Below are 15,501 nucleotides of genomic sequence, written 5' to 3'. Positions count from 1 at the left end.
ATGGACCAGCAATTCTAAAACTACTTTATGTATATGAGAGTAAACAACTAAATGTAGTATAGTTGAGAACCTGTGTAAAATGAGGTTAAAGGTCAAGGAGTAAGGTGCTATACAGCAAACATGGACGGGAAGAATTTATGGCTGTTAACCTGTGCAGATAGATGTGCACAGAAAGGAACACGGATTAACACATGTGCCAGGGTCTGTGTGTCTATAGCTTTATATCCAGATGCCTCACAGCATCTGGAAGCACCAAGCACTGAGTGCACCTAACATTCAGATCTTGTTTTCTAAATACCCTCTCCACACCTTTGGGGAAGTGACTGATTTCAGGCCCAGCACAGGGAAATTGAAGGTGAGTCTGGAATACCTCGTAGTGCCAGAACCTAAAATGTCCTTGAGGAAGGATGGGGAATTAAGGGGCACAGAAGCAAGTCTGTAGTCAAAGCCACTTCCAATTCGCACAACAAGATAAATGAAAGTAATAAACTATAAATCATAATAAATATTAACTACTGGTTATACCTGTATGGAGATAGATGACAGGTAGACAGATGGATTGGTGTAAACTGAAAGATAAATAAATCCTTTTGCCCCTGGTTTGGTTTCTGTTGCTGTAATAAATGGTGTGACCAAAAGCAACTTGGGGAAGAAAGGGTTCATCTCATCTTACAGCCGACAGTCAGTCATGAAGGGGAGTCAGGGTACAGCCGTGGAGGCAGGACCTGAGACAGAGACCATGGGAAGATGCTGCTTACTGCCTTGCTCTCGCTCTTGCTTTTGCTCAGCCAGCTTTCTTCTACAGCCCTGGAGCACCTGCCCACGGATGGCAGTTCCACATTAATGCAGGCTTGATTCTTCCACATTAACCACTGGTCACAGCAATGCCCCCTTGGGCCAGTCCTATGGAGGCAACTCCTCAACTGAGGTTTCCTCTTGTAACTCTGGGCTACTCTTAGAAGGTGTCAAAGTATTAAAATGCAAGAAAGCCAAGGAACTTTGAGAGCGTGGAAAAGATGGAGACCCAATACCTCACTGCTATGTGGGATCCAGGGCTAAAGTCTGGAACAGAAAAAGAAATCTGGTAAAAGTCCAAATAAGGACTGTACTTTAGTTGATAGAATTGTGTCTATATTAATTTTCTGAACCTCGTGCCATAATAACATACAGAAAACGAGAGGAGAAGCTGGGGAAGGGTGTGTCACAATTCTGCATACTGTTGGTACTTTTAAGTGTACCATATTTTCATAGAGTTAAGAAATTATAGGTTGGATCATATTGCTACTTTCTTTAGACCACTGCAGACAAACTTATCACAGGTTATAAAATTAGAAAACATCTAGTCCCACCTTATCCCATAGGCTCCATTTCCTTTGCCTCCCAGGCAACAGGAGGCCTTTGGGTCTCAGTGTGTTCCTCTGCTCTGAGTGTCGTTGCCCTAATAATACCAAGAATGCCTCCTCTTGTCACTCAGAGTTCAGCTGCTGTGAGAGCGTTCCCTCACGACCCAGTCTAAAGCAGTCACTTTCTTGCTCAGTTTCTCTGGCATTTTTCCTTTTGTGTCTTGTGTCTGTGATTATGTGTGCTTCATTTTCTGTCACCCGCCACTGAATCTGAGCTCTGGAGGGATGGGAACAACCTCTGTCTCCTTCATCACTGCAGGATTAGCTGTAACTCTGAACCGTTGATTAACAGTTAAGGGAAATGTTTTCATAGTTCTTCAGTTGCTTCATATCTTTCAAGGACGCATCTGAAAATATAATCAGCAAGTAAATGTTAGTGGGTTTTTATTTGAAATTTTATGACCTGGTTAATTGAATCTTTTGAATGAGTGCAGACTTTGAATTTTCTAATATACATGTTGCATGGGAATGACCATCTTGTCTGGGAAGTCCGGCCTTGCCTCTCACAGAGCTCAAGCTCTCTCGGAAGCTCTGCCAATTAACCAGGCCAGCACAGAAGGTCAAGCATGTTTGCCACCAAGTTTAATCCCCAAGTGCATGAAGTGACCAAAAATTATTCCTGAAGTCTTCAACCTACATAGGTTATTTAGGAGAGATTCATGTCACCAAGTGTGCATTCAGGTGTGCTGAATTAGTTTCTTTGGGACTCAAGTTAAATGTGTTCTTTTTTTTTTTTTTTTGGTTTTTTTCGAGACAGGGTTTCCCTGTAGTTTCTAGAGCCTGTCCTGAAACTAGCTCTTGTAGACCAGGCTGGCCTCGAACTCAGAGATCCGCCTGCCTCTGCCTCCCGAGTGCTGGGATTAAAGGCGTGCGCCACCACCGCCTGGCTTAAATGTGTTCATTTTTATGTGACTTGAGTGTTTAAGGTTAAAAAAAAAGTGACAGTAACCTGCTGTTTTTATAAGTGAAAATGGGAAGTTTCTCTCCATGGAAAGGAAAAAGTTCTTGGTAGAGATGAATAAACCCCATATTAGTCAATGAAGAGACAATACACAAGGCATCGAAAAAGAGCATGCAGAGTTTTTTAAGCTACATAAAACTATGAAATGGATATCAAACAAGCATTTTAAATGGAATACAGTGTGTGCAGTGACAAGGCAAAAATCACAGCTAGTTCATGTCACAAACATTTATTTAGTGCCATGAATATAAGACTCTCTGTTTGACCTGAGAAATACAAAGTGTGGTATAGTCTGTGAATGCAGAATCGCACAATGAAGTCAGATGCAGACCAGTCTATGACACTGAGCCCACCATAGCAGGTGCCGACACATGAGCCCAACGGTCACTGCTGTCCAAAAAAGAGGGCGACTGGCCACTTGTCAGAAGAAACCTTTAAGTGGACTTGGATCTGTGAGACTGGATCTCTCCTCAGTACCCTGACTGACCCCAGTCTCTCAGCCCTCCTGCCTCTAGCTTCCCAATGCTGGAATTATAGGTCTGTGTCACCACAGCTGACATTGGGAATTTGGGTTTTAAGAGAATACTGTGAGGATGGGCATTATCTATCCCATAGATGGGGTTATCTAAAGCCCCTTCTCCTGCCTCAGGACTTCCTTCTGCAGTTCCAGGGCACTGCTGAACAAGGGCCATAGACACATGGTTCCCACTCAGCCTTCTGTAGTTGTTGTCGGAGAGGTTGGTACTAACAATAGGATACAGCTTGAAGTGTGGTGAGACTGGTGGGTTGGTGAAGTAAATCGACCTTCAGACAACAATAGAAACGGATCAGTTTTACTGAGTACACCTTGCATATGCCCTGTGTGAAGAACTGGCTTCAGGAGACAAGGGTTGTGAGCAGGGTTGTGTCAGAGCTTCATTCTTGATGAGGGTAAGTGTCATGTGGTTCCCACCGTGTCCGTGTAGGTGGGCACTCATGTCGCTGGCCACTGGCGGCTTGGATGGAGTGGACACTGTTCTCTGCTTTGGGAGACTTGCCTCGTAGGAAGTCCCTCTTAGGCACCTTTCCTATCTCTCAGTCATGGTCTTCTTGCCCCAGTCTGGATGACTCCTGAAAATGGACAAGAATTCTAGTGACATTTCAGATGTGGTTACAGAGACAGATGGGATATATGTGTGCACCTGTAATCTCAGCATTCGGGTGGCAAGAGGCAGAAGGATCTATAAAGATTGGGAAGTCGAGGCCATCTTGAGTTAGATAACAAGATTCTGTCTCAAAATGCCAAGATTGGGGTTGAAAAGATGGTTCATTTGGGTAAAACAATTGCTTCGCAAGCAAAGCAAGAAAACAAATTAACAAGAGGACCTCAGTTTGGATCTCAGCACTCAGAAAGCTAGGTATACCCCCATGTGCTCCGGTTACCCCAGAGCTGGGGTAAGTAGGGAGGTGGAGTCAGGAGGATTTCTGGGCTCACTAACTTCTAGCCTAACTCCATGTTTGGTAAGAGAGCTGTCTCAAGGGAGTAAACGCAGGGTGGCAGGGCAGGACACCCACCCTTCTTCTCTGACTTCAGTCCATAACTGGTGCCCATATACCATACCAATTCAGCTATGTCATTACAAGCGATGCTGCTCAATGGTAGGGTGCTTTTATTGCAAGCACAAGGTCGTGTGTTCAATTCTCCAGCCCTGTGTTTATGGAGTAGATGATAGAGAATGTTTGCGTCTCTTTGTGACTGCTTTGTGGATGCTCTTTTTTTTAAATCACTCTCTAGAATAGGGAGAGTGTTACTATTATAAATAATGGTGCTGATCATTTTTGTGGCTGCTTTGTGACCTCCTGAGAATGTACCTTGTACTACTGAAGGTAAAGAGCAGTATCAAAAGAATCATACAGTTCCCTGACTTTTTATATCTTCTACCAATCAATCTGTAGACAGCATGTGCCAAATCACTTTTCTACTAAATTGCCCCCATCTGGACTCATCTCTAAAAATAAAGCCAAGTTTAAGCATAACCAATTCAGTTTTGGTTCCAGCTCTGTATTTCTAAAATTTACCAAATGGTCAACCCGATGGCCTACCCACCTTCAGTCCCCACTTCCAACTCTACCTTGCTTCATCATGGTTGAGGGATTTGAGTTGTTTTACAAAGGATGGAATGTAACTGGGACTGCAGAGATCAAAAAGTCAGCAGGAGAGGATAATGGGAGGCAGCCACCAAAGGTCCTCACTGTCAGCTGTGACAAACCCAACTCCTTCATTTCGACTTGAAGCAGCACATTATGGGCTCGCTTTTCAGTACAGAGGTCATTTTCTGGTTCTGATTACAGGGCACCAAACTCACTGACAGATGTATTCAAGTGAATTTGATCTCCTATTGTAAAAGGAAGACCAGCATGGAAGTTAAATGGCCGGGTGGGGGAGGTGGAGAGACTCACCTTGCAGCCTGCCACTTGGATTTAATTTCCTATAATCTTTGCCTCTGGAGAGAGAGAGGGCCTCGGGATTTGTCTCTCTCACTTTCTTTGTCGTAAAAATGCTAGTCATTCTCAGCGACTTTCCCTGTTTTCTCCATCAGTCTTGTCTCAAGAAGAGAACGAACTGGGAAAATTTCTCCGATCCCAAGGCTTCCAAGATAAAACCAGAGCAGGAAAAATGATGCAAGCCACAGGCAAGGCCCTCTGCTTTTCCTCGCAGCAAAGGTGTGTGACCTTCTTTGGGGCTGTGCTTTAGGGGATCCAAAGAGAATCTGGGACCCACTTCTTCATAAGGGGAAATCATGCCGTCTAAAACACTTTAGCCTAAGTCTGAGGAGTAACATTCTATACTTAACTGGCTTCCACTTCCTTTTAATTAGATAGCGTGTAAGATCGGTTTTCCTCCTTGCTAGTTAATGTTTTGTCTTCTGCTCCCTGGGAGGCAATATATATGCCAATCATTGTGAGTGTTTGACCTTCAAGTTGTTCATAATAATCAGTCTGGTCCCTTCTCAGCATTTGATTAAAGCAAGATCCTAATGAGACTGACTTGGAAGGTTCCCTCTCTGCCTCTGTGGGCTAATTACTGGCAAAGGGGTGGTTATCAGGATGCCCTGGACCACACTCCTCAGGTCCATGGTCAGCAGCAGCACCTGGGTGACTGTTCGAAGCAGAATCGAGTCCCCACTGCCTACCATCTCCAACTCTACATCACAACCAGATCTGCAATTGATCCTGATGTACATGAAAGTTTGACAGTCTCCAGTACAGAGGAAATTGTGACAGAACGGTTGGATTTCAAAATACACCCATGACCAATGTTTATGGATGATGTTAAACAACCCTGAGCTTTGTGCCACACAAACTGCTCTTTGTGCCAGAGACACACTACTCACTAACAAGTCTCAGAAAATGTCGCCATTAATATCGTGCAGAGTTATACCTAAAGAAAGTTTGGCATGTGACTTCCAAGATTATTTAAGCTTCAGAAATTCACTTACTCAAGTTGTCCCACCTTCCCCCCCTCCGCCCCTGTTTACCCTAACTGCTTTCCCTCCCTGTGGTCCAAGAGCAGGTCATTGATTGACAAGTCCCATGAGCATTCCTATGGAAACCCAAAAAAAGATGGAGCTAGAAAAGGTACCAGCAGTATCTATAGGCTTTTCAGTGACCCCACTATTGGACATTGTGGTTCTTGCTAATGACATTTGGACCCCGGCTTGTAGGCATTGGTCAGAAATGAATGTATCCATTTCCACCAGTTCTCTACCACAGTTTAATATTTTAACAGTATTTTCTTATAAATCTTAGATTGCACATTTAATACTTAAGACAGACAAATCAAAAAGAGAAAAATTCTGAAACTGGTAAATTATAACCCCTTACTATGTAATTCTTTTGTGTATATGGCCTTGACCAGTCTTACAAGCATAATCGATTCCTGGAAAAACAGAGTAAATGCGCTTATGTTAAGCATGAAGTACCACTGGATTTCAGAGGAGAAAAATAGTCCATGTACAAAAATTAATGCCTATTCATGAAAAGAAGTATCCAAATCCAGACCACCTTGAGAGTTCCTGTTATTAATCACATTGTTAATTTTTCTACCCTATGCTATTTGGTTGCAGTCTGGATGATTATGAACCAAAATGATCCCACAACGTACAAATACAGCATCTTAAGTTAATGTATCTTAACACTCTCTCTCTCTCTCTCTCTCTCTCTCTCTCTCTCTCTCTCTCTCTCTCTCTCTCTCTCTCTCTCTCTTTCTCTCTCTCTTACACACACACACACACACACACACACACACACACCAGTGAAAGCAATCAATGAAACAATGTAAATGATACTTGAAAGTATCTACCATAGACTACTAGCAAACTGCAGTCTACACTAATTTAATGAGGTGAACCAGCTCTGCAGTTTGGAAGGTGGCCTCTTACACAGTGGCTTCACTTTCCCAGCTGCTCACGGGTCACATGATATCCCACCTAGTTCTCCTAAATGTAAAGGAAGCAGATCAACTCTATGAAATTCTTCTGCGCTTGAATTCTTAGTTGAGTGAACACGATTTAGAGTGTGCAAGAATGTTTCTGAAGATTTATTTTAATTGTGTGTGCACATGAGTGCAGATGATTGTAGAAGCCAGCACAGGGTTCAGGTCCCCTGTAGCTAGAGTTACAGGCAGTTGTAAGCCATCTGACATGGGTCCTGAAAATTAAACTTGGGTCCTCTGCAAGAGCTCTACATAATCTTAATGGATAAACCAACTTTTCAGCCCACAGAATAAGTTTTTTAGCATAAACAGCACCATAACAGATAGTTTTTGTATGTTATAGTGTATGCTGATAATTTAGTAAATTGATATTTTATTTAATAATGATAATATTTTTATATTTCAATGTTTGCATCTTTAAGAACAAAAGTAAAAATGCAAAATTAAAACAAACAAAAAGCAACTCCACAGGATTTCTGGGCATGTTCTGATACACATGAGCCCGCTGTTTCATTCTTTTTAAGGATATTGGTTTTGTTAGTGTGTGTGTATGTGTGTGTGTGTGTGTGTGTGTGTGTGTGTGTATGTGTGTGCATCCACATTGTGTGTAGGTGCCCACAGAAGTCTGATACCTGGGAGCTGGAGTTACAGGCAGTTCTAAGCTGCCCACCCTGGGCACTAGAAACAGAACTCAGGTCTTCTGCAAGAACAGTACTTACTGTTAACCACTCTTATCCAGGCTCTCTCTTAATTTTTTACCATTAACTACTAAAGGATAAATATTTTAAAGTAGCCCTTTAGTTATTTTACTAATTGTTTCCACTGGGTAGATTTTCATAAATGAAAAGGTTGGCCAGTCTTGCATTTTTCAAATTATTTAATGATTTTTTATTGTTTTTATTGAGCTATATTTTTTCTCTACTCCCTCCCTTTCTCTCCCCTCCCCTTCTACTCTCTCCCATGATCCCCATGCTCCCAATTTACTCAGGACATCTTGTTTTTTTCTACTTCCTATGTAGATTGGATCCATGTATGTCTCTTTCAGAGTCCTCTTTGGTGTCTAGATTCTCTGGGATTGTGAATTGTAGGCTTTTTTTGCTTTATGTCTAAAAGCCACTTATGAGTGAGTACATATGATATTTGTCTTTCTGAGTCTGGGTTATCTCACTCAATATGATGTTTTCTAGCTCCACCCATTTGCCCACAAATTTCTAGATGCCTTTTTTTCCTGCTGTGGAGTACTCCATTGTGTGTGTGTACCACATCTTTTTTATCCATTTTTCACTCAAGAGCATTTAGGTTATTTCCAGGTTCTGGCTATGACAAACAAAGCTGCTATAAACATAGTTGAGCACACATCCTTGTGGTATAATTGAGCATCCTTTGGGGTCTTGAGGAAGGTTGTTTCCTAATTTTCTGAGAAATCGCCATACCGATTTCCAAAGTGATTGTACCAATTTGTACTCCCACCAGCAATGGAGGAGTGGCCCTTTACCCACCATGAAGGATGATATTTTCAGTTAGTAAGAATGGTATTTTTTCTTGGTCTAGATTCGTGTTCTTATACTCCAGTGAATGGATTTTCACCATTCTGATTTAAATGGATCAGCTTTTGGCAGTGGTTCTCAAACTTTACTACAGTTCCTCATGTTCTGGTGACCCCCAAACCATAAAATTATTTTCACTGCTACTTCATAACTGTAATTTTGCTACTGTTATGAATCGTAATATAAATATCTGATATGCAGGATATCTGATATTGATAGGTTGAGAACCACTGGTTTATGGCATCCTGGCAGGGATGAGTGTTGAGGAGGGTGTTTAGTATGCCTTTTCAGTTTCTAACATCATGTCATTCTAACTTTAAAGATATCTGTATAATCTTCAACATTCCAAGGAATCGAGAGTACTTTATTCAAAATACTCATTTTCAGCAAATGTGGGGAAATACACGAAATCTAAAGGAAGAGAAAAGGAGTAAGAAAGTGAGCCGCGTCCTCAGACAGCCATCTGAGGACTGTTTATGTCTTCAGATAGAAGTCCTCCGTGTTATAAACCTGCACACCAGTGACTTGTTAGGCATTTGCTTCTGCTGCACATTCTGTTGGATGAAAGGCAAGTAGTAAATTTAAACCAGTATAAAACACAAGCTTACCTCATGGCACAGTGGCATAACTTTTGAGAAGACTTCTGTTTTTTTAGATTTATTTATTAATTGGATATACAGTATTCTGCTTACATACATGCCTGCACACCAGAAGAGGGCATCAGATTTCATTATAGATGGTTGTAAGCCACTATGTGGTTGCTGGGAATTGAACTCGGGACCTCTGGAAGAGTATCCATTGTTCTCAACCTCTGAGCCATCTCTCCAGTTATCAAGGTAGGATAGCATGAGCCAGCTGCTATCACAGATTTGTTCAACACTTAAATAATACACTACAGACAAAAGGAAACATGGAGGAAATAGCAAAAGAGATTTTTTTTCTTAAGGTATATTCCAGATTTATCATTTCAGAGTGCTACATACATGAGACATTGTAGACTCTGATGGATGCCAGGAGCTGTTTTCAGAACACCAACACCATCATTCCCTTTGGCTGAGTAACTTGGGATGCAAATGGAACCTTAAATGTTCATCCTATGTTTAAGTTTTTGCACCTATGCCCTGAAACTTCATAAAGAATGTTTTGCATGGCTGGAGAGGCGTCTCAGTGGCTAAGAGTGTGTGTTGCTCCTCGTTTGAGTCTCAGCACCACCCAGGTGGTCCACAGTCACCTACAACTCCAGCTTGAGGGGAATGACATCTCTAGCCTCCGAGGGCGCCTATACAGACACACACACGGATAATTAAAAAGAAAAATAAGCCTTTGACAAAAGAAAGAATATGTTTTCAAGGTTTGGTTTATCTGACATTGATTATTTGGCTTTGAATATGGAAGAGGAAGCATTTTGTACCCCAATTATTTTACTTTAAATTAGGATATGCCTTTCTTTTTTAATTAATAAGTAACAGTTTTTATGGCTTACTCTTATAATAATTTTACACTGTACAGTGTACATTCATTTCTGGTGTGATATTTGTTTATTTACTGCAATGCTTGAGATTGAACCCAGGCCTTTGCTAATGCTGAGCAAGTGTGTACCACTGAGCTGAAGCTCTGGCCCTCGCTCCATCCCACTTTTCCTCCCTCCCCACTCCTTCCCTTCATTTCTTTTCTCTATCTCTTCCTCTTTCTTTCTGTCTCTCTTTCTTTTTAGCCAGGATCTCAGGTAGCCCAGGTCTGCTGAGACTAATCTTGAACTTCTGATCCTCCTGTTTTCTGCTGGGATTAAACCTGTGTCCTACTACCATACCTAGTTTTGTATTATAGCCTATCTGATAGCACTGATACACAACTGACCTTAGTAACTGTGCTCTTCTTTCCCAAATCACTTAAAAATGCTTTGGTCCGTGGGTCAGCTCTGTTTCTATTAGAGCGGACTGCAGGTGATCTGGCCTGTGAGGACCAATCAAAATGACCAAGTCAAGGACACCATAGTCATGTCTGCCCCATCTCTCATTATAGGGCCCAAACTTCAGAAACAGAAGAGATAGGGAGGAACCAGGAATGGAAATAGGGATGGCCAGGCCTTTACTCCCCATCATTAATCTAGGATTGGTTTCAACCTCAAAGACTGTACAGGCCTAGGGCCACCCAGCAACACAAACAGTGCTGGCCAGCGGTCCAGCTCACTAAGAACGAAAGGATCACCCAGCAACACAAACAGTGCTGGGCGGCAGTCCAGCTCACTAGGAACTAAAGGATCAGAATGTGAGCTATGTCTAGATGGTTCTCACGTTCACACACACTTTAATTAATGTCTGCCATGTCTTGATGAAGCGACTGTGTTCTAGACAGTGTCCTAGGTTCCTGGGTCTGTGAGGAATGCAGAACACGTTGGGTTGGAACTGCTGCTGGTCTGCATTTCGTAATGGTAGTTGGCCCTCCTGTGCAGGTTGGCTCTGCGGAACCCTTTGTGTCGATTCCACCAGGAAGTGGAGACTTTTAGACATCGGGCCATCTCTGATACCTGGCTGACCGTGAACCGCATGGAGCAGTGCCGGATTGAATATAGAGGGGCCTTGTTGTGGATGAAGGATGTGTCTCAGGAACTTGACCCAGACCTCTACAAGCAAATGGAGAAGTTCAGGAAGGTAGGATGTTCTCTGAAGGTTGTCAAAAGGGGCACCTGCTAGAAGGCAACCAAGTGCGATTTGAATCCCTCTGGTGAGGAAGACATAACTCAAACACACCAAGGATGCAATTAATCATTGCTGGCATTTTTTTTTAATGTGACAGAATACCAATTAATGTGATATATAATTCTCTAAGGAGAAGAGAAGAGACAGCTGGAAATTGCAAGGATTTAGTAGCTGGTTTTAATTGAAGTCAGATTTTCATATAATGTGCACTTTTTATAAGGTTGTCACTTGTAAATGCCTCCCCATGCATAACTAAAAATCCAGGATAGCTCACACAGATCTAGAAGGTGAGAACAGACCATTTGGCAAGTCTTTTTAATTGCTAATTCATGTTGAAGTTTGTAAAAATAAAAACAATCCTTTTGTGATCTCTCCAGAGACACTGGGGTCTAGTTGTATGATTTGCAAGAATGCCCTTAGCCTTCCCTGCTATTAACCTCTTCAGAAATTTCTCCGAGGAAAATAAGAGCTGAAGAGACGAATATTCTCTTAAATTCCCCTGGAATAACTGATGAGCAACCGAGGCATAATCTTTAGTTCCTTTTTCTAAAACCCACATTGTGTTAGTATGTAGCCATTTGGAGCCTTTTGTCACACAGGAACGCATTCTACCACTGGGTGGCAGTCGAACACTAGTATTTAATGAGCATGTGGCATGATTTTTGTTGTATACAATGTTGGTAGTTCTTTGTCTGGGCGACTGGGTGTGTTTTAGAGTGTAAAAGAAAAAAATCTGCCAAATGTTACACTTGACATATTATTGTGTCAACCCCTTAGTTATTTTAACTGATCCATTGGTAATGAGAAATATTGCTTAATAGGCTTAGATTCCTTTTTAGGGACATCACTTTGGAACTATGAGTCTGGAACCCTGGCTGGTTACCATGCTAGGTGTTAAGAAGTGTGGGAATGAAGAGTTGGGAAGAGCCTCAAGTGCTCATGCAGTGGTTCCCACTTCTTGCCCTAGATCTTAGACTGACAAATTCCTTTCAAAGTTCAACTTTCTCTCGGTTTGCAATCCAGACTCCCTCCCTGTCATGGGAGCCAGCATCATTTCTCTCTGGTCTTTTGTATGTCAGCATCTGCCTTCTCAATAAAGCAGGCCAGTGCCCAGGCACAGGTGGACTGAAAGTCTTCATCAGTGTTGTAGTTGTAGAACTCATTCATTTTCTGAAAGAGGAAAATCAGGCTTATGGTAGTGAATAAATTAAATGTTTACGGTTTGGCAATGAGATGCCGGTGAGCCCAGACTGTTCTGCAAGGTTGCTGACTTTGAAATTAGACCAGTCCTTTCTTTTGTCATTCGTATTTTGTTTGGGGATTGAGGAGAATGGGGTGGAATGGGTAGAAAAAAGAAAGAGTAAGAGAAAAACAAAGCTGCCTCCAGGACACACTGCCGACACTGTTTGACTTAGTGTCACCTTAATGCTTGCTGTTAGCGACACACACTTTTTCTTTCGAGGATGAGAAGGGTAACCATGGTAGGTAACTCACCTAAGGTGCAGACAAGGAAATAGAAGCCTGAACCCTTGAAAATATATACAGTTTGCCCACTCAGAGACAAAGAAAAGAAAGTCAATATATCTGAAAGCGGCAAAGGCGCTTTCATAGCGACACCTTGCCTGTGACCCGTCCACTCAGGGAACAGTTCTGCGGTACCTCCAGCATGACAGATAATGCAAGTAAACAGTTCCTCGGGAAGGCAGGAGACGTTTGTGTGGATTTGTGTTTATTTGGATTGTTTGGTAAGGGTGGTTGCTAGCTGTGGGATGGTGAAACAAAAACCAAGAACTTCGTCATTTGGTTTGAACATTGAAACATTTCCCATCGTCTAATGCCATCAATCTCTTGATTCTGGAAAATATGGGTTTGGGTTTTTTTGGGGTTTTTTTTTTTTAATCCTTTGCCTTGCAGTTGTTGCTGAAGCTGTGCCTGCCTCCCTAATCCTGTGTGTGCTGGATTCAATTTGATAGCTGGATGTGGTGGACTTGGATTGGGAAAAGGAGTATTTTTTGAGAAAGACTGTCTTCAAAAGTGTATTTAATTAGACTGGACCCTCCACGAGGACAGGGGAACACTTGGTTCTCTCTAGAGCCTAACCCCTGGGTCATCTTGCAGCCCTGGTTAGCACTTGTATGTCAAGTGGCAGGATTCTAAGCAGAGTCCAAGGTGCCAGAGTCAGCTCTTTTCAAATCACTCAGCATTCCCTCTCGTGCAGGTGACCGCCGGTGCTTTGGAAATTGATAAATATGATTGATGGTTCAGGTGAGAAGTAGGAGCACCGAGGTGTGGCTTGCTGCTAACTCTCTAGTGTGTAAAGTTTTCTGTTCTGCGCTATGTATTTATAATTCACTCAATGTAAGCTTAAGAGTCCTGGTCCCAGTGGGAGTCCACCTTAAACAGAGTGTCTGTTTATCTCTCAGGAGTGTGCTACTGAGTGTGCTACAAAGACTTTTGGGACAGTGACCCAGCTGTGCTTGAGGTGTGACCTCAAGGGTCCTGTCTCTCAGTGTCATCTCCTCCCCACATTTCAGCCAGTAAAGCCTGGACTTGAAGTTTGGCTGAATTCACCTATTCACAGTTATGGCCCCCTACTTGGAATTTTTTAGAATGCATTCATTCATTTATGATGGCTCATTCAACAAATGATATTGAAGCCCAGCTACATGGCAGTTAGCACAGAGGAATACAGCATAGCAGTAAGTCCTGTCTCATGCAGTCAGTTGAACATAAAAGAAGTAAATTCAAAGCAGTTTACTGAGTGGTTGTCTGAGGTGGAACACAACTACAAATCTAGACTGGGGATCCCAGATAAGCAGCACCCCACAGGAAACAGAAGAGTGAATAGTTTGATGGTCCATGTTATCAGCTTGACATCTAGAATCACCTGGAAGCTGGGTCTCTGGCCTTAATTACATTAATTGATGTAGGAGGAGCCGTCTTAATTGTAGACAGTACCATTTCATGGGTTGAGTCCTGGAGTAAATGAAAGAGAGAAAGTTGAGTGCATATATGAATCCATTGTTCTTTTCTGACTGTGACGGTGATAATGACCAACTACTTCAAGCTCCTTCTGCCTTGACTTGTTGCCGTGATAGACTGTACCATGAACAATAAGCTAAAACAAACCCTTTCCCATTAGGTTGTTTTTGTCAGAGTATATTCTCACAGAAACATTAAAAAGCCAAGACAAATAGAAGGGATCTAGATGGAGGGAGTGGGAGACAAAGGAGCAGAGTTTCTAACTGAGGGGTCAACTTGGACAAAGGTCCAAGGTAGAAGCAATATAGCATCTGGATCCAGGGCCCACGTGAGGTTATTTGTAGAGACAGAGGTACCTACACAATGGGGCAGCAGAGGGGAGCAGGACTAGAAAAGAAGGGACATCTATGAGGAGGAACTGGAAGAGTGTCGAGAAGGGGATAGGTCTAGCAAAATTTGTGTTGCCACCAGCTCAGTCAGGTTTCACGATAGAACAGGGAGTCCAAGAGTACAGACCAGATGGAACATGGTATGACCGGGTCTCAGCGGGATGGAGGCCGGAGAGAAACACACTGTTCTGACCTCTGGCAGACTCAGTAGAGAGTCGCTCTAATTACAAAGCTGTTTATTATTTTTAGAAATAAGTAGAATAAACATAAATGAATGTCAAATTGGAAGTGAATTTTCACCTCCAGCCAAGACTTTCTCTCTTTTCCCAGCATTTCCCAAATGTCAGAAAACTTTTCAAATAGCGTGGTCATGGTGAGGAAGACAGACATGATGAATGAAAATTTAAAATTAAGCAAAGCAAATGATCTGGCACCCTTTGCAGCAGAGAGGCTGCGGACAGCTCTCCACATCAGCATTAGGAGTCTTTATTAAGTGTTTGCGTGGGGAGCTAAAGAGAGGAAATCTCGATCCTAGCCTTCTGGAAGAACACTGCTAGTCATCTGCTCCTTGTCAAAATGACTGGGAGGAAGGAGATACCTGGAGAGTGAGGCCCCTGGAGCCCCACTGCAGGCTGAAGTGTAGGTCTGATGGGTGGATTTCATGGGCGGGTCTGGTTGTCTGTGTGCAGTTGGAGGCTCCTCCTGACGGCATGATTCACCCTGGTACCACGAGGTATTTTATGAGCAAAGTTAATGTGTGATATATGTGCCCTTTGAAGGCAGAATAAAAGGGTATAATTTAAAAATAGAAGTCAGCTTCTCAGAGTAGATTACATCAGCTGAAGTTGTAAGCCCCAGCAGAACCTCTGAAGCCTGTGCCCTTGAGAGCTCCTGTGGTCAATTAAGTGTCTTGTTTTTCTTGAAAGTCAGAAATGGGATGGAGGGTAATTATTCTAAATGGAATAAAAGCTGTGTTGGGTGTAAGAAACTAGCTCTGAAGTCTCTAAAGAGATAGTATGGAAATGTAGCCCTGGTATTTGTGGGAC

General features: G+C 42.5%; 1 protein-coding gene across 1 annotated transcript in view; it reads left to right on the top strand.

Annotated features, from left to right (window-relative positions):
• Ica1 (islet cell autoantigen 1) overlaps nt 1–15,501 on the top strand; it is a 138,831-nt gene that overhangs the window by 29,045 nt on the left and 94,285 nt on the right. The window contains exons 5-6 of the mRNA XM_038319065.1: nt 4,944–5,067; nt 10,838–11,036. Coding sequence (XP_038174993.1) covers nt 4,944–5,067; nt 10,838–11,036 — 323 coding nt within the window. The remainder of the gene's footprint in view (nt 1–4,943; nt 5,068–10,837; nt 11,037–15,501) is intronic.

Source organism: Arvicola amphibius, chromosome 2 (genome assembly GCF_903992535.2).
Source record: "Arvicola amphibius chromosome 2, mArvAmp1.2, whole genome shotgun sequence".
In the NCBI taxonomy this organism is placed as follows: Eukaryota; Metazoa; Chordata; class Mammalia; order Rodentia; family Cricetidae; genus Arvicola; species Arvicola amphibius.
Note: the sequence above shows the minus strand (reverse complement) of the source record. Positions and strands in the feature narration are given on the sequence as shown.